The sequence below is a fragment of the Prunus mume genome, linkage group LG2 (assembly GCF_029339155.1).
Source record: "Prunus mume cultivar Tortuosa linkage group LG2, ASM2933915v1, whole genome shotgun sequence".
Classification (NCBI taxonomy): Eukaryota; Viridiplantae; Streptophyta; class Magnoliopsida; order Rosales; family Rosaceae; genus Prunus; species Prunus mume.
Genome location: NC_142699.1, coordinates 474,672 through 493,088, shown reverse-complemented (window position 1 = coordinate 493,088; position 18,417 = coordinate 474,672). Strand labels below are relative to the sequence as shown.

The following is an 18,417-nucleotide window of genomic DNA, read 5'->3' as shown; positions in this document are numbered from 1 at the left end:
AGTTGAAGCTCAAAAACAATAACTTTTCCAGAAGCATCAGGGACTTGAGATTATGACCAATGTCAAATTCCATGAGAAGTTTAACAGCTGAATAAAAGAGAAGAAAATAAAGGTGGGGATGTTGGATTTGAAGATTGAACTCTATATTGCTGCACATGTGAACACCTTTTCCTTAGGATTTGTGTATTTGGAAAATCCTAAGGAAAAGGTTTTCATATGTATGCAGAGTCCTGAAAACTATGTCAAAGTGGTCATTATCATAGTCTATACACATACTCTACACATATCGTCAATATTATCGATATGTATCATTTTTTCAGGTCACGGATATTTTAGAAAGTATCCATACTCATATTGTATAAATATCTATAATATTGACCATAATATCCGAAAGTGCACAAAGCACACACACAAAGGGGATTCAAACCCTTGCAATTTTACTCCTCCAACGCCTTAACCACAATATTGCTTATATTTTTGTGATAATATGCTAAAATATGTAGGGGTGGTTGCGGTTAACTTTTTTACTCAAACCGCAAACCGACCAACTATTTGCGGTTTGGTGATTTTGAAACAATCGACGGCGTTTTGCTGTTTAAAACCGCAAGTTCTCAAGCATTCACAAAAAATATAAATTCACAACCTAAATAAATAAAGACACAACCTCAATTTCTCAAGCATATATAAATTCACAATCTCCTCAACTTCTCAAGCATTCACAACCTAATAAAATTAAAGTTACAATTCCAAGCATTCCAATTCCAAACCCTTTAAAGTTACAAACCAAAAGGAAAATGCAAAGCAAAATGAATTAAAGTTACAACCAAAAAGAAAAATCTAATTCAAAGTTAATTAAAGTTACAAACTAAAAGGAAAATGCAATGCACCAATGTTACAAACTAAAGTTACAAACTCAAGTGTTGGTGATGAGTAGATTTGAAGAACCCTGTTGTGTTGTTTGAGCACCAATGTTATCTACAAATAAAACAACATAGTTTAGTACATTTTATTATAAGAAGAAGCATAAATAACATTAGCATAAATAAACTAATTACTTACAAGTTGTCATATGTTCCATTTTCTTATATAATTCAACTTCATCATCCATGATACTTTGCGGTTTGCGGTAAAAGTTTTGAAAATCAAATACTGTGGTTCGTTCTTAATACCGCAGAACATTTTTCAGTTTAAAATGCCACCCCTAAAAATATATATATTTATATTGTTTTGTTTTGAACAATTACATGCAAAACTATTTTGGAGGTTTATCATTTGATGACTGCTCTTCATAATACACTTACTTTACACATAGAGATGATGAAGATAGTGAAAAATTTGATTCTCATAAGAACTGAAGATAGTGAAAAATTTGATTCTCATAAGAACTCTATGTAGTACTAAGTCACTCATGTATCTTATCATACAATGTATAAAGTGTAAAATATTGTAGTAAATCATTATATATAAATGATTATGATATGTTTAATCTTCTTTCATTAATTACTACATATTTTCTACATTCACAGTGTTTGTCAACTCACTATATAATTAACTTAAATCAGTTAAACCATCATGCAATGCATTTCTTTCTAATTTTTTGTGATAAACTAATAGATAATTGACTTAATAAACATCATCCAAAGTTTCAATAAAAATTTCCAAGATTTTCTTACAATTTCAGTGGTTTTTATTCAATTTTTATCGGTATCAATAATATCCCAATATTTCCATCGAAATTTCTGTGTTTTTAGACTATCGATATTTATGATACGATCGATATTTTAGACCTTCACATAACACATAAATTATCAGTGTTTGTAATAGGTATAAATTCAAATTCAAATTGTTATAAAGGCCAAAAGGCATGCGCGCCAAAATGCTAGTATAATATAAAATATATCAAAATCATCCTCTACATACAATGTTTTGGAGTTTGGGGTAGGAGAAGGTACCGTCTGGACTGCAACTGCATCTGGGTTTTCAGACCAGTGAGTGAGAGAGAGCATTTCTTAGCTGAGTTTTTTCAGGAGCAAGTTTCGACAGGTGGCAAATTGAATTCTAATCATTATGGGCCTGTTTGGTGGGCTTGAATTGGATCTACAATCCACAATCCTGTCACGTTCGAGCCCAACCCAACCCTTAGAATTCTCCATCTCTATAGGATGGAGCCGGCGAACTTGAGCCGTTTCCAGCGAACCCCACCCATCTCTGGCTCTGGCTCAAACCATGTCATCTCCGATCTCTTATTTCTTTTCTGGGACTTGTTCGTCATAAGTGATTCTTCTGTGGTCAGTGTCTCCTTCGTCCCCAGTGCTTCTCTTTCATCGTCAAGATCTTGCGTTTTGTTTTGATTAACATGTGAGTTTTAATGCTTGAATTTTGCTGGATTTTTCATTTTCTCCAAAACATATTTGATCATGCACTATTGAATTTATTGTGGGTTTCTCTTTTACATTTCATGGGTCTTTCTTTGCAGTGTTTCAATGTCTGTACGAGTGTGTGTCTGTCCTGTGACTGCAATTGGGTATATCGTTTGAAGTCCTAGTTTTGTCTTTTAAATGATTCAATGATTTCTGATGTTCATTTAAGCAATTAAACAGTAATTTGACGCGAAATCATTATCTTAATCATGCATTTGATTGTTTAGATACATGAAAGTTTAATTCTTGTTGTGCAAATGAAAATTTTCATGTGGTTGTTTTGTTCTTCTCAGAGTAATACGGCATTAGCCCAATTGCTGGGAGAAAAATAAAAAATAAAAAGAGCTTTTGAAATAGGAAAACTCCTTCTCACAGTGAGTTTCATTAAGTCATATGTTTTCGCATACTTGGGTTGGGGTCATCTCTGGGAGTGAAGAATTTCTGGCATAGCTAGTGTGGGCAACTGGTTTCTAGTTAAAACACCCTGAGATTAGCTTGCTCCTCAATTGAAAATTTTGTTTGTTAGCTGATTCGTGTCTGAAATAGCATGTTTTTAACATTATCCTTATTCTTTGTCCCACGTAACACCAATCGTAGGATAGGATTAAGGATATTAAATATGATCCAGTATCATTCAATACTAGGTAATAATCCCATGATATCCAATCCTGCATGGAAAACGAGGCCTAGGTTCATATTTTACCCATGCGTGCCCCCGGCACCGTATCTTGTCATTGTTGAATGGTCTTTTTCTTCTTCTGACTTTACAGAGTTTCTAAGCGGCTGTGATATGGCATCATTCCGAGCATTCTTGAACAGTCCAGTTGGTCCAAAAACAACTCACTTTTGGGGACCTATTGCAAACTGGGGATTCGTTGCCGCTGTATGCTTCACTTCCATGATATCTAGAATGTATTTGATTTCAAATGAGGTTTCTTGCTTTTTGACTAATTCTGATCATAATGGGCTGATTTAACAGGGATTGGCGGATATGAACAAACCTCCAGAAATGATTTCTGGCAACATGACAGCAGGTCCAAGATAACTGGTTTTCAAGGATGTCAGTTATTTTCAGTATATATTATGTGACAGGATTGTAATTTACTTTGGATTTGGTTCTGCAGCAATGTGCGTTTATTCTGCGTTGTTTATGAGATTCGCATGGATGGTACAGCCTCGCAATTATCTACTTTTGGCATGCCATGTCTCAAATGAGACTGTCCAACTCTATCAACTCTCTCGCTGGGCAAGGGGTCAGGGGTAAGTGACTAGCTGATTTTATCATCAATTATAGAAAAGTAGAAATAAATTTATAATAAAAATGGCAATATGCTTTAGTTGAGTTGTCAATTGTCATTTCCTTTAGGTGGGGTTTTCTTTACTCCGACCTTTTGTATCAAAAATGGTTGAGCCTAAACATAAATTGCCCCTTAATAAGAAGGCACTGCATGCATTGCCTCAAACACAATATCTTGAGATGTACTGTCATTTTCTTGCTTTATGATAGGTACTTTCCCCAGAAGAAGGATGAACCTGTGTCCGAGTAGCGTGCTGCTTCTTTCATTCATTTGCTGGTCCATTGTGTTGTTTGTTGTGATTTTTACCCAAAACAGTGTTGATCTCCTGTATGACTCATTTAATACAGTTCTACTTTGATATTAACTCAGCAGATAGATGTTCAGTGAAACCTCTTCTTCTATCGTCTAATTCGTATTTAATGTCATACACTGGTTTTTTTATTATATTTTTTTATAAATAAAATATTTGTTTTTACTCAATTGTGTAGAAGACGTAAAATCTGTTACGGTGCGAGGACGTTAAAGAGTAACAAGGAATGAATTTTAAAACGTTACATACAGAGGTTGCTGAAAAACTTGCACTTTCATTCAAAAAGATTATCAGTTGGATCACCCTTACCCCAAATAATATGTGAACCACAATAATCTCTTGTACGAAAGGTAAATCGCATTTCAAGTCCAAACTCCAATCTGATTAAACAACTATTTCACCGATTTCCTTGCTCCATAGGGCCAAGAGAAACCAATTTACAATATTGCTAATGTTTTTTTTTTCTTTTATCAAAAATTTGTCGGGCAGCAATTGCCTTTCACCCTTGGCATGTTTGGCACCACCCCCTCCCCTGTTACACAAGCATATAAATGCTCCATACTTTGGCGCCATCAGGATCACGATATATCTGCGAGATCTTCACATTTCTAATCTTTTGCTACTTTTCTTGGATTTCAACTTCTTGCCTCCATATTCTTCAGAAGATTCCTTGTTTCCACTTTTTGCTTCAGCTTCCTTCTTGATTCCTTTCTTTTCCTTTGATTTCTTCCTTTTCACAGGTGGTGTTTCGCTCTCATCTCTCTCATCTTCATGCAGCGGCTCATCTCTCTCATCTTCCTTGTTTCCACTTTTTGCTTCAGCTTCCTTCTTGATTCCTTTCTTTTCCTTTGATTTCTTCCTTTTCACAGGTGGTGTTTCGCCCTCGTCTCTCTCATCTTCATGCAGCGGCTCATCTCTCTCATCTTCCTTGTTTCCACTTTTTGCTTCAGCTTCCTTCTTGATTCCTTTCTTTTCCTTTGATTTCTTCCTTTTCACAGGTGGTGTTTCGCCCTCGTCTCTCTCATCTTCATGCAGCGGCCAATCTGCTGCAGAATGGGCAATTTCTGCTTCTACAGAATAGAAAGGTAAACTTGCAGCCAAAGCTTTGGGGAACAATTACATGATAGCGCAACTATCAGATCAGAGCTAGGAAATAGGAAAACAAACCTTCATCAGCAAAATTGGAATCAAAAAGAACGTTTGTCAGATGCTGCTTCAGGTGAACCTGCACAATTAATCTAAAAGAATGACAAAGCTGCAGCATAAATGATTGTTACTCTTCTAACCACATTTAAAATCTGTTGCCATGAGCTTTAATATATAAAAATAGCCCATTACTTGAGTATGCATGAAACCATGATACTAAGCAAAACAATACAGGGCGATAACATACAGCAGAAAGTAGTTGCCGCGTCTTCACATTCCAAAGCCGTAGATAGCTATCCAATCCTAGGATAGGAGGAAAGGAGAACTTAGCATCAGTATGAAGATAATTTTGGTTTCCAAAGAGAACTCATAAACTTCACCGATAAAGTTTAAAAATTACAAACAAATGTTCAAGATCCTGAGAATGACTTCAAAAATGTAATAATAAGCATGCCCAATATTTAAAACTGCAACCACGCACTCACCACATGATGCTACCACTGGAAACTCAGGGTGCCTTGCTATGGATCTTATACTACCAGAACACTTCCCCAAAAAGCAACCTAACAATTTACCTGTAAAAAACACAGAATTAAAATAAATAAAGCAACTTAAATATAGTCCAAAAGAGAGATTACAGGATAACAGAAACAACATCAAGGCATCTTCTATATTATCATTTTCTGTTGGGACAACACTACCACCATTTTATTCCTATCGAAGCAAATAAGTAAGACATGTTATAATTCACAAATCAAGTACGATACCAACTAGCTCTTAGTCTAGCGCTACTCCTCTTTCCAAAGTTGGAAGAGGTCCCAAGTTCAAATCCCCCTCCCCTATTGGTCAAAATTTATTAAAAACTGAATTATGAATAATGCTCTCAAATATGAATAGGACTTGAAAAGGGCCCACCATAGTGTACATTCCGAATCCCCAGCAGTTAATATACACCAGTCATACAAGAATGAAGCTCAACATATTGCTTTTTCTTCTATAAGTAAGCTTCACAAATAGCTTGAGTTACTTTTAAATTTCTGATTGTGTCCAAATCCATACCCCCAACTAACTGTTTACCAACTGTATTCAGACTATTCTTAATTTTGATGTAACATACAAAATTCCTACAATTTATACTCATGATCATGATAGAAGTTCACATACAAATTTGCCAAGAGTTGATATACAAGTATAATTGAGCCTCATGTCAGTAGTTCTTGGGCAGAACCAAGGGGCATCCTATGGATAGTAAACTCAACTTCAAGCAAGAATGTGAAAGCCCTAAGCCCAGTCCATACAAAAGGCACTGCCCCCATTGACCCCACCACTTATGTACTAAAAAACATATGTGCAAAACACAATTGCAAACAAAAACATCATTATGTGCCCACTAAAAATCAATGCACCTGTGCGTATGTCAAAAGAAGCGAGGTCACCAGATCCATTCCCTACGTAGATGGTATAGCCATCTAGATCTTCAGCAACAGATTTAATAGCAGTCTCCCGAAAATCAAATGATATGACAGGTCTTCGCTGAGCAGAAATGTCATAAAGACGAACCTAATGAATAAAACAAGTCATAAGGTGTCAATAAAATCATTTTTGGGTAAGCTACTAGGAGTAGACATTCAAAAAACTGAACTTCTAAAAGAAGAATAAACATGATAGGACTCCAAGTACACAAAGTCATCCAGTTTTTAATAAAACCTATACTATATTCCTAATTTGCACAGGGGTTTATAATTTCATATGGCAAATATTATGTTATATTATAACCACAAAAATGCAGAATAACTGCCTACTGTTGGAAATAGGAAGCATTCGTCCAAAGTACATAAAGAAAGGGAGTACTTTCCATAAGTAGTTTATTCCCAACTGAAAATAATAAGAAAAAAGCATCCTACTGTAAGCAATTATTACCTCATGGCTGTTGGTGCCAGCCACAAATTTACGATGATCATCTTTACTCAAAAATGTGGCAGATGTGAACCAAGTTGGGGTAAAGATACCAAGGCTGTTTTTAGGAGGCTGCTCAGGGTCAAAAAGGTCAGAATAAATGTAGGCCATGCATTTGCAAATGAAAAATTTATGTGCCAGTTTGTTCAAGATGTAATGGGGGAAGATAGAAATGCTCACAGGTTTTGCTGTCCAAATCTTGGCACAGCTGTCAAGATCCCAGACATTCATCTCAACACGCTTCCTGAATTTTAAAATAATAAGGTCAATACGCTTCCAGACATTCTCTTTGTTTAATTAAAATTACGTAGATCTTGAACCTCCTATAGTAAGTTACTCAAAATGAGAACTCACCCTCCAAATAAAAAATAGTTTTCACTTCCATCCACTTTAGAACATAAGATACTGCCGCCGCCACCTACAATCCATGTTCTTGAAGACCCAGTAGAAGCAACATCAGCGGCTGGTTTATTCACTTCAAAGGATCTTATGCTTGCATTTCCATTTGTTGTACACGTAAGCAAAGTGCAAGACCTAACAGCAAACAATAATTGAAAAAAGATCCATAACTGTATGCACTGAGGGAACAATACCACTGATTTTAAATATATAAAAACTTCTGGAAGAGATCAATGACTGACATAAGAATATAGCAAAATTAGAGACATCTCTCACAGGTTTAAGTGCAAGACAACTTGGCTTACAGGGGACACTTGTTTAGGTTCATAACCTCACATACATGAAAGCAGTTGAAACAGAAAGTAAACAAATGAAATATACAAGTATCAATACATTGTGCATGTATGAGATGCATTCCACAAACCACTGCACCAGACAATGCATCCTATACAATATGAGTAAGGGTACTGCAATTACTCAAACTTGGTGAAAAAAATATTAAAAAACGAGTGAATCTAAAATTTGAACACCCAACCATACCCAAGCCCATGTCTCATAGGATGATTCAGTAGTCTAATTTTACTAGAAATTAAGAAAATGGGGGTTCGTGGTTGCTCATTGATATTGGTAGAAAAACCATGTAAGCACAGAAGGCATGTTACCTAGAAGCCAATTCCGACTTCTTTTTGGCAAATAAATGCAATCCAGCAACGGGGTCATCTTCAGACTGAACACCATTAATACTGGCATTGGAGACTGCGAAACGGAGATCCCCATTAAGAGGATTAAGAACTTCAACCTGCAATACATATAAGCACCTAACATTTATCACCCCCTCTACTGAACCAGAAACCACAAATTGCACCCACATATTCAAAGTCCAAAGATGCACTCACCATGCCATTTCTTCTTGCAACAGCTAGTAACTGCAACATAGCAGAAAGGAAAAAGTTAAATAAATAAGGAACCATTCATAAAAATACATTTTTACATATTAAGTATTAAGAAACAGAGCAACACATGCCCAATTGAAACTAAAGCACATTCCCAAGACACACCTGAATAAAATGCAAAATCTCAACAGACCGAAACACATTGTATTAATTCTAACACAAACAAACAACAAACACAAAGCAACACATACTGGGTCTGATTTTCGGTCATCGATAGAGGCGGCGAGCACGCATTTAGAGGAATCCGGGTCGCCCCACCTCTCAACCACCTTAGGTTCTGCTCTTCCTTGCTTACCTCGAGCTTCAATAACTATTAATGACGAAGAGAAAATTGTTGTTTAGACTATTAGCAAAAGAATTAGCAGTTGATTTTGATTGAAAAAGAAATGGGCAGCTTAGGATACAGTTACCTTTTATGAGACCAAGCTCGTCGAAGGTTAGAGCTCGAAGTGGAGGGCAACCTGGACAATCGAGTGTAGTCGTACGAGGCATGTTTTACTCTCTGCTTCAACTCAGTCACAGAGTTTGAGAAAGAGAGAAACCCCTTAAACCCTAACCCTCAACGTTTTTTTTTTTTTTTTTTGGGGGTCTGAAATTGGGCTGCAAATATAAGCGATTAAAGATAAGTCTCCGATGCAACGATGGCACAACTGAGTGGAAACAGCAAGTGGTTTGGTCTTCGCGTGCTAAATTAGAGGTCTGGAGTTCAAAACCTGCTCTCTAGAACTTTGGCTAATTTTGTTTTGGGCCAATATCTTTTTCTATTTTCAACTATAAAAAAGCCCGCCACCCAAATTCTTTTTAACCCAAACCCATCACCATTAAAACCCTTAACACACGGTGCGTTTAAAGAAAATAAACTTGAGGATTTTGACAAAAGTTAGAATTTCTAAATTGACATAAACTAATTCTTGAGTTTTTTTTATATAAATATGTAAAATAATTTATGCCTTTTGAACTACCTATTATATAAAGTACCTCAAAGATACTACCTATTAAATAATTGATGCTGGTGCATTACTTACCAAACCCACCACCATCACCATCAAAACACTAACTTCTGCTCTTAAAACCCCTCATTATAGCATTTCCACACGTTAATTAGGTGTTCATAACTTCATGTAATATAGGTGAATTCTCACATTCTGAGCTTTATGAGAAAGGGCCTAAAGGCCTAAGAAAAAGAACCAAAACGATCCAAACCTGACCCACAATAGGGCAATTTGATTCTTGAAAAGTAATTTCCTTGGGCAATTTGATTACTCATTACGATCCCTGTTTTATTTTTTGGGGCTTCATGACGATTAAAAGAAAATAAGTTGTAAAATCCTTTGCTTGATAGGATTTGGGCAAAGTGTTGATTTTCAAATCGTTTTTAACCTTTGATTTATTTTAATGTTAATAAATAAATAAATAAATTTGTCTTGATAAAAGTTTTTTATTCATCTTGTACATATCCTAGGACTAAAGTTAAGCTAACAGCCTTAGCCTAAAGCCTAATAATCAGCCATTAAGCTAAATGTCTAATAACTCAAAGGAAAATTTTGAGTTGTTTTCTTCATTTTGATTTCCTTACCACTCTCATCTATGACTCAAACAAATGAAAATTATGGAATATAGAACATTCTTTTCTTTTGCATTCGACATGGATTTTTACCACCAAGCTTTGTGTTAAGCAAAAATCTGGTCTCCTGCAGCCATACTTGTAATCGATATGTTTAATATACTAAGAAACCCCAATTTTTCAAAATTTTCACAATCCAATTTCAGAACTTTTTTGTACTTTCAAAATTTCACAATTTATTCCTTATCAATAAAAAGTGCCTAATTATGGACTCATTATTGACATGATGTTCGTTTCAATCATACGGGTTATATTTAATTTTATTTACTTTTGTTATCATCATTATACTACAAAACGCCGAATTCTGCACCACGAATAGCAATTATATTGCAAATACCCTAACTTATCAAAACTATAGTTACACTAAATTACTTACATATTGCCAAATGCAACTTAGAATTTTCTCAAATATAACAATCGGACATTCGTACTTACCACTTCCGAAATATACGATTCACTTTCGCAACAACCTCTTCCATGCTCTTTGCCTTCCTATCCTTGAATCCTTCCGGAGAAAGAGAAATGAATAGAAGGTCACGACGAGGTCGAGGTCTAGTGGTCGAATGAATCCTCGGTCGGAATGGAAGAAACAAGCGCTCTTTTGCCTAGTGGTCAACATCCCAGTGAATAGGGACGAAAAGGGAGCAAATATGAGAAGTTGTAATGCCGAAATCCAGCTCAAGCTAGTTTCAGCTGGATTTGAAGGATCTTTCTATCTTTTCCTCCACCCGAAGAAAGAGAGATAAATCGAAGGTCAGGATGAGGTCAAGGTAAAGTGGTTTAGTGGTCGGATGAATCCTCCTTTTGAATGTCAAAATGGAAGAAAAAAGCAGTCTTTCATATAGTGTGAACAATTGGTGGGTGAGTCCATACATCAAAATGTAGGCACATTTTTTTCTTCAAATATACACATTTTTTTTTCCGAAATTATAAAAAAACTAAAACATAAAACACACCACCCATCATTACACACACTCAAAACCCATTTATAAACACACCCAAAAAGTTGACTTTGGGGTTGATTTTGGGTGTGTTTCTATGTTTAAATAGTGCTTGGGTTTTTTTATAAATACATGACAATTTTTTTTAAATGTCTCAATATTCCCAACGGTTATATCATATATTCCAACATTTCAAGATTCCCCTTTCAAATCTTTTATTCATCCTAAGATTTCCACCCAGAGCATTCTTTCAAATCCTTTTGTTTATCATACTCCCCACCCTCATGGTATCTCAATGTGAATTTGATTACACATCTGAATGGAATAATGAACTTGCACATGCTGCAATAGAAAACTCAGAAATGCACAAAGGAATGTGCAAAACCCGTTTTCAGACTGTAAGTGAGCGAATGGGTACTTATAAGCAGACACTTCTTATTCCAGATGTGGTAGGTTTTTCTTCTTTTCCTCAATTTCTAGTTTTGGTTATTTTTTCTTCATCGGGTTTGATTTTGTTTCTTTCATTTGCAAGGGTAGGCACTAGTTCTGTGATTAGGAACCATAGGAAGGAAAAAATGAGTCGGATGAGCCCTCATCAACACTTCTCATCCCTTATCAACACTACCTCATCCCAAGTAACACCCCCATCCTCCCCCCAATTTTTTTAAATGTCGGATACAGTCCCAAAATTCCCAACAGCTATATCATATCTTATAACATTTCAAGATTCCCTTTTCAAATATTTTCTTCTCCTAACATTTCCAACATAGAGCTTTCTTTCAAATCATTTTGTTCATCGCACTCCCCACCCTCATGGCATCTCAGCGTGAATTTGATTACACAGCTGAATGGAATAATGAACTTGCACATGCTGCAATAGAAAACTCATAAATGTACAAAGGAATGCACAAAATCCGTTTTCAGACTGTGAGTGAGCAAATGGGTACTTATAAGCAGACACTTCTTATTCCAGATACGGTAGGTTTTTCTTCTTTTCCTTAATTTATAATTTGGTTATATTTCCTTCCTTGAGTTTGATTTTGTTTCTTTCATTTGTAGGGGTATGCACTAGTTATGTGATTAAGAACCATATGAAGGAAAAAATGAAGTCGGATGAACCTCATCAACACTCCATCATCCCTTATCAACACAACCTCATTCCAAGTAACCCACACCCCCCCAGACCCAAAATTCCCAACGGCTATATCATATCTTCCAACATTTCAAGATTCCCCTTTTAAATCTTTTCCTCATCCTAAGATTTCCAACCTAGAGCTTTTGTTCAAATCCTTTTGTTCATCATACTCCCCACCCTCATGGCATCTCAGCGTGAATTTGATTACACAGCTGAATGAAATAATGAACTTGCACATACTGCAATGGAAAACTCAAAAATGCACAAAGGAATGTGCAAAACCCGTTTTCAGACTGTAAGTGAGCGAATGGGTACTTATAAGCAGACACTTCTTATTCCAGATGTGGTAGGTTTTTCTTCTTTTCCTCAATTTCAAGTTTTGGTTATTTTTTCTTCCTCGGATTTGATTTTGTTTCTTTCATTTGCAGGGGTAGGCACTAGTTCTGTGATTAGGAACCATAGGAAGGAAAAAATGAGTTGGATGAGCCCTCATCAACACTCCCTCATCCCTTATCAACTCTACCTCATCCCAAGTAACACCCCCATCCTCCACCCAATTTTTTTAAATGTGGATACAGTCCCAAAATTCCCAACAGCTATATCATATCTTATAACATTTCAAGATTCCCTTTTCAAATATTTTCTTCATCCTAACATTTCCAACATAGAGCTTTCTTTCAAATCCTTTTGTTCATCGTACTCCCCACCCTCATGGCATCTCAGCGTGAATTTGATCACACAGCTGAATGGAATAATGAACTTGCACATGCTGCAATAGAAAACTCAGAAATGTACAAAGGAATGCACAAAATCCGTTTTCAGACTGTGAGTGAGCAAATGGGTACTTATAAGCAGACACTTCTTATTCTAGATGCGATAGGTTTTTCTTCTTTTCCTTAATTTATAATTTGGTTATTTTTCCTTCCTTGGGTTTGATTTTGTTTCTTTCATTTGTAGGGGTATGCACTAGTTATGTGATTAAGAACCATATGAAGGAAAAAATAAAGTCGGATGAACCCTCATCAACACTCCATCATCCCTTATCAACACAACCTCATACCAAGTAACCCACACCCCCCCAGACTCAAAATTCCCAACGGCTATATCATATCTTCCAACATTTCAAGATTCCCCTTTTAAATCTTTTCCTCATCCTAAGATTTCCAACCTAGAGCTTTCGTTCAAATCCTTTTGTTCATCATACTCCCCACCCTCATGGCATCTCAGCGTGAATTTGATTACACAGCTGAATGAAATAATGAACTTGCACATACTGCAATGGAAAACTCAAAAATGCACAAAGGAATGTGCAAAACCCGTTTTCAGACTGTAAGTGAGCGAATGGGTACTTATAAGCAGACACTTCTTATTCCAGATGTGGTAGGTTTTTCTTCTTTTCCTTAATTTCTAGTTTTGGTTATTTTTTCTTCCTCGGGTTTGATTTTGTTTCTTTCATTTGCAGGGGTAGGCACTAGTTCTGTGATTAGGAACTATAGGAAGGAAAAAATGAGTCGGATGAGCCCTCATCAACACTCCCTCATCCCTTATCAACACTACCTCATCCCAAGTAACACCCCCATCCTCTCCCCAATTTTTTAAAATATGGATACAGTCCCAAAATTCCCAACAGCTATATCATATCTTATAACATTTCAAGATTCCATTTTCAAATATTTTCTTCATCCTAACATTTCCAACATAGAGCTTTCTTTCAAATCCTTTTGTTCATCGCACTCCCCACCCTCATGGCATCTCAGCGTGAATTTGATTACACAGCTGAATGAATAATGAACTTGCACATGCTGCAATAGAAAACTCAGAAATGTACAAAGGAATGCACAAAATCCGTTTCAGACTGTGAGTGAGCAAATGGGTACTTATAAGCAGACACTTCTTATTCTAGATGCGGTAGGTTTTTCTTCTTTTCCTTAATTTATAATTTAGTTATTTTTCCTTCCTCGGGTTTGATTTTGTTTCTTTCATTTGTAGGGGTATGCACTAGTTATGTGATTAAGAACCATATGAAGGAAAAAATGAAAGTCGGATGAACCCTCATCAACACTCCATCATCCCTTATCAACACAACCTCATCCCAAGTAACCCACACCCCCCCAGACCCAAAATTCCCAACGGCTATATCATATCTTCCAACATTTCAAGATTCCCCTTTTAAATATTTTCCTCATCCTAAGATTTCCAACCTAGAGCTTTCGTTCAAATCCTTTTGTTCATCATACTCCCCACCCTCATGGCATCTCAGCGTGAATTTGATTACACAGTTGAATGAAATAATGAACTTGCACATGCTGCAATGGAAAACTCAAAAATGCACAAAGGAATGTGCAAAACCCGTTTTCAGGAGAGTGAGCGAATAGGTACTTATAAGCAGAACCTTCTTATTCTAGATGTGGTAGATTTTTCTACTTTTTACTTGCACATGCTGCAATGGAAAACTCCGAAATGCACAAGTGCAAAACCCGTTTTCAGACTATGAGTGAGCGAATGGGTACTTATAAGCAGACACTTCTTATTCCAGATGTGGTAGGTTTTTCTTCTTTTCCTTAATTTCTAATTTTGGTTATTTTTTCTTCCTTGGGTTTGATTTTGTTTCTTTCATTTGCAGGGTTAGGCACTAGTTATGTGATTAAAAACCATATGAAGGAAAAAATGAAGTCGGATGAGCCCTCATCAACACTCCCTCATCCGTTATCAACACTATCTCATCCCAAGTACCCCCTCCCCCAATTTTTAAAAATGTGGATGATAGTCCCAAAATTCCCAACGGCTATATCATATCTTCAACATTTCAAGATTCCTCTTTCAAAATCTTTTCTTCATCCTAAGATTTCCAACTCAGAGCTTTTGTTCAAATCCTTTTGTTCATCATACTCCCCACCCTCATGGCATCTCAGTGTGAATTTGATTATACAGCTGAATGGAATAATGAACTTGCACATGCTGCAATGGCAAACTCATAAATACATAAAGGAATGTGCAAAACCTGTTTTCAGACTTTGAGTGAGCGAATGGGTACTTATAAGCAGAACCTTCTTATTCCAGATGTGGTAGGTTTTTCTTCTTTTCACTTGCACATGCTGCAATGGAAAACTCAGAAATGCACAAAGGAATGTGCAAAACCCGTTTTAGACTGTGAGTGAGCAAATGGATATTTATAAGCAAACACTTCTTATTCCAGATGTGGTAGGTTTCTCTTCTTTTCCTTAATTTCTAATTTTGGTTATTTTTTTCTTCCTTGGGTTTCATTTTATTTCTTTCATTTACAAGGGTAAGCACTAGTTCTGTGATTAAGAACCAAATGAAGGAAAATATGAAGTCGAATAAGCCCTCATCAACACTCCCTCATCCCTTATCAACACTACCTCATCCCAAGTACCCCCCTCCCCCTAATTTTTTAAAATGTGGAGACAGTCCCAAAATTCCCAACGGATATATCATATCTTCCAACATTTCAAGATTCCCCTTTCAAATTTTTTCTTCATCCTAAGATTTCCAACCCATAGCTTTTGTTCAAATCTTTTTGTTCATCATACTCCCCACTCTCATGACATCTCAGCGCGAATTTGATTACAAAACTGAATGGAATAATGAACTTGCACATGTTGCAATGGAAAACTCAAAAATGCACAAAGGAATATGCATAACCCGTTTTCAGACTGTGAGTGAATGAATGGATACTTATAAAAAGAACCTTCTTATTCCATATGTGATAGGTTTTTCTTCTTTTCACTTGCATATGCTGCAATGGAAAACTCAAAAATGCACAAAGAAATGTGCAAAACCCGTTTTCAGACTATGAGTGAGTGAATAGGTACTTATAAGCAAACACTTCTTATTCCAGATGTGGTAGGTTTTTCTTCTTTTCCTTAATTTCTAATTTTGGTTATTTTTTCTTCTTTGGGTTTGATTTTGTTTCTTTCATTTGCAGGGGTAGGCACTAGTTATGTGATTAAGAACCATATGAAGGAAAAAATAAAGTCGGATGAGCCCTCATCAACACTCTCTCATCCCTTATCAAAACTACCTCATCCCAAGTACCACCACCCCCCCCCCCCAAAAAAATTAAAATGTGGAGACAGTCCCAAAATTCCCAACGGCTATATCATATCTTCCAACATTTCAAGATTCCCCTTTCAAATCTTTTCTTCATCCTAAGATTTCCAACCCAGAGCTTTCGTTCAAATCCTTTTTTCATCATACTCCCCACCCTCATGGCATCTCAGCATGAATTTGATTACACAGCTAAATGGAATAATGAACTTGCACATGCTGCAATGGAAAATTCAGAAATGCACAAAGGAATGTGTAAAATCCATTTTTAGACTGTGAGTGAGCAAATGGGTACTTATAAGCAGAACCTTCTTATTTCAGATGTGGTAGGTTTTTCTTATTTTCCTTAATTTTTAATTTTGGTTATTTTTTCTTCCTTGGGTTTGATTTTGTTTCTTTTATTTGCAAGGGTATGCTCTAGTTTTGTGATTAAGAACCATTGGAAGGAAAAAATGAAGTCGGATGAGCCATCATCAACACTACCTCATGTTTTATCCCAAGATCTTTCAGTACAAGGTGAGTGGAAATCCCAAGTCCACCCCACCCCACCCCTAAATTTTTTTTTTTAAATGTGGTGCCAGACCCAAAATTCCTAACGGCTATATCATATCTTCCAACATTTCAAGATTCCCCTTTCAAATATTTTCTTCATCCTATGATTTCCAATCCAGAGCTTTCTTTCAAATCATTTTCTTCATCATGCTCCCCACCCTCATGGCATCTCAGTGTGAATTTGATTACACAGCTGAATGGAATAATGAACTTGCACATGCTGCAATGGAAAACTCAGAAATGCATAAAGGAATGTGCAAAACCCGTTTTCAGACTATGAGTGAGCGAATACGTACTTATAAGCAAACACTTCTTATTCCAGATGTGGTAGGTTTTTCTTCTTTTCCTTAATTTCTAATTTTGGTTATTTTTTCTTCCTTAGGTTTGATTTTGTTTCTTTCATTTGCAAGGGTAGGCTCTAGTTCTATGATTAAGAACCATAGGAAGAAAAAAAAAATGAAGTCGAATTAGCCCTCATCAACACTACCTCATCCCTTATCAATACTACCTCATGTTTTATCCCAAGATCTTTTAGTACTAAGTGAGTGAAAATCCCAAGTTGAGTCTTTTTCATCAAGTTAATAGTATTTTCTGCCTTTTTACTCGATTTGGTGCAAGTTTTGGTTATATGTGTTCATATTGATGTCTAAAAGCTCAATTCTTTTTCTTTTTTAATACTTTGCTATCGCCATGCCTTTTTTAAGGATTTTACCCCTTTTTATTTTCTTCTTGGTTTTGCATCCTCCAACCACCGCCTTAATCGAAGAAATAGGCAGATGACTTTAAATCAACACAAGAGGTCTATTAAGATTGGTTCTAGTTCTGTGATTAAGAACTATAGGAAGGAAAAAATGAAGTCGGATGAGCAGTTATCAACACTGCCTCATGTTTTATCCCAAGATCTTTCAGTACCAGGAGAGTAGAAATCCCAAGTTGAGTCTTTTTCATCAAGTCAATGGTATTTTCCGCCTTTTACTCGATTTGGTGCAAGTTTTGGTTATGTATGCTCATATTGATGTCTAAAAGCTCAGTGTTTTATTTTTAATACTTTTCTATCGCCATTCCTTTTTTTAGAATCTTACCATCGTTTGATTTTCTTCTTGGTTTTGCATCCTCCAACCACCCCCTCAACCGAAGAAAGAGGCAGAGGACTTCAAATTAGCATAAGAGGTCTAAAAGGGTTGGCTCTAATTCTGTGATTAAGAACCATAGGAAGGAAAAAAATGAAGTCGGATGAACCTTCATAAACATTGCATGAGCCCTTATCAATACTGCCTCATGTTTTATCCCAAGATCTTTCAATACTCAATGAGTGGAAATCCCAAGTTGAGTCTTTTTCATCAAGTTAATATTATTTTCCGCCCTTTTACTAGATCTTCTGCAAGTTTTGTTATGTATGTTCATATTGATGTTTAAAAGTTCAATTCTTTTTCTTTTTAATACTTTGCTATCACCATGCCTTTTTTTAGAATCTTACCATCGTTTTATTTTCTTCTTGGTTTTGCATCCTCCAACCATCCCTTAAACCGAAGGAAGAGGCAGAGGACGTAATCAACACAAGAGGTCTATTAGGGTTGGCTCTAGTTCTGTGATTAAGAACCATATGAAGGAAAAA

At 36.1% G+C, this 18,417-nt stretch overlaps 2 protein-coding genes across 4 annotated transcripts; one reads left to right on the top strand and one right to left on the bottom strand.

The window, feature by feature from the left end:
• The first annotated feature begins 2,147 nt into the window (after positions 1-2,147).
• Positions 2,148-4,198, top strand: LOC103318963 (mitochondrial pyruvate carrier 1). Of its 2 annotated transcripts, none has more exons than XM_016792199.2 (5): positions 2,148-2,288; positions 3,191-3,303; positions 3,400-3,454; positions 3,545-3,680; positions 3,928-4,198. In XM_016792199.2, the coding sequence occupies exons 2-5, from the start codon at positions 3,211-3,213 to the stop codon at positions 3,965-3,967; spliced, it is 324 nt and encodes a 107-aa protein (XP_016647685.2). In that variant the 5' UTR covers positions 2,148-2,288; positions 3,191-3,210; the 3' UTR covers positions 3,968-4,198. The 2 variants fall into 2 exon arrangements, with proteins under 2 accessions (XP_016647685.2, XP_008218657.2); XM_008220435.3 differs by having other exon boundaries at positions 2,178-2,358.
• A 169-nt stretch (positions 4,199-4,367) lies between these two features.
• On the bottom strand, positions 4,368-9,078 carry LOC103318962 (Transducin/WD40 repeat-like superfamily protein). Of its 2 annotated transcripts, none has more exons than XM_008220432.2 (12): positions 8,893-9,077; positions 8,674-8,792; positions 8,426-8,455; positions 8,192-8,328; positions 7,485-7,664; positions 7,311-7,374; positions 7,095-7,202; positions 6,581-6,734; positions 5,660-5,749; positions 5,422-5,477; positions 5,196-5,253; positions 4,368-5,098 (listed from the first exon to the last, which is right to left on the bottom strand). In XM_008220432.2, the coding sequence occupies exons 1-12, from the start codon at positions 8,972-8,974 to the stop codon at positions 4,629-4,631; spliced, it is 1,548 nt and encodes a 515-aa protein (XP_008218654.2). In that variant the 5' UTR covers positions 8,975-9,077; the 3' UTR covers positions 4,368-4,628. The 2 variants fall into 2 exon arrangements, with proteins under 2 accessions (XP_008218654.2, XP_008218655.2); XM_008220433.2 differs by having other exon boundaries at positions 4,506-5,092; positions 8,893-9,078.
• Between the last annotated feature and the right edge of the window lie 9,339 nt (positions 9,079-18,417).

What these genes read in the sequence shown, in the direction of transcription:
- LOC103318962 (XM_008220432.2), bottom strand. Translation starts at nt 8,974, where the DNA reads ATGCCTCGTACGACTACACTCGATTGTCCAGGTTGCCCTCCACTTCGA. An exon ending in TTCTTTTGACATACGCACAG is followed by an intron (nt 5,750 to 6,580) that starts GTGCATTGATTT and finishes TGTTTTTTACAG; the next exon opens with GTAAATTGTTAGGTTGCTTT. An exon ending in TCCAGTGGTAGCATCATGTG is followed by an intron (nt 5,478 to 5,659) that starts GTGAGTGCGTGG and finishes CTCCTATCCTAG; the next exon opens with GATTGGATAGCTATCTACGG.
- LOC103318963 (XM_016792199.2), top strand. Translation starts at nt 3,211, where the DNA reads ATGGCATCATTCCGAGCATTCTTGAACAGTCCAGTTGGTCCAAAAACA. An exon ending in ACTGGGGATTCGTTGCCGCT is followed by an intron (nt 3,304 to 3,399) that starts GTATGCTTCACT and finishes CTGATTTAACAG; the next exon opens with GGATTGGCGGATATGAACAA. An exon ending in TTCTGGCAACATGACAGCAG is followed by an intron (nt 3,455 to 3,544) that starts GTCCAAGATAAC and finishes TTGGTTCTGCAG; the next exon opens with CAATGTGCGTTTATTCTGCG.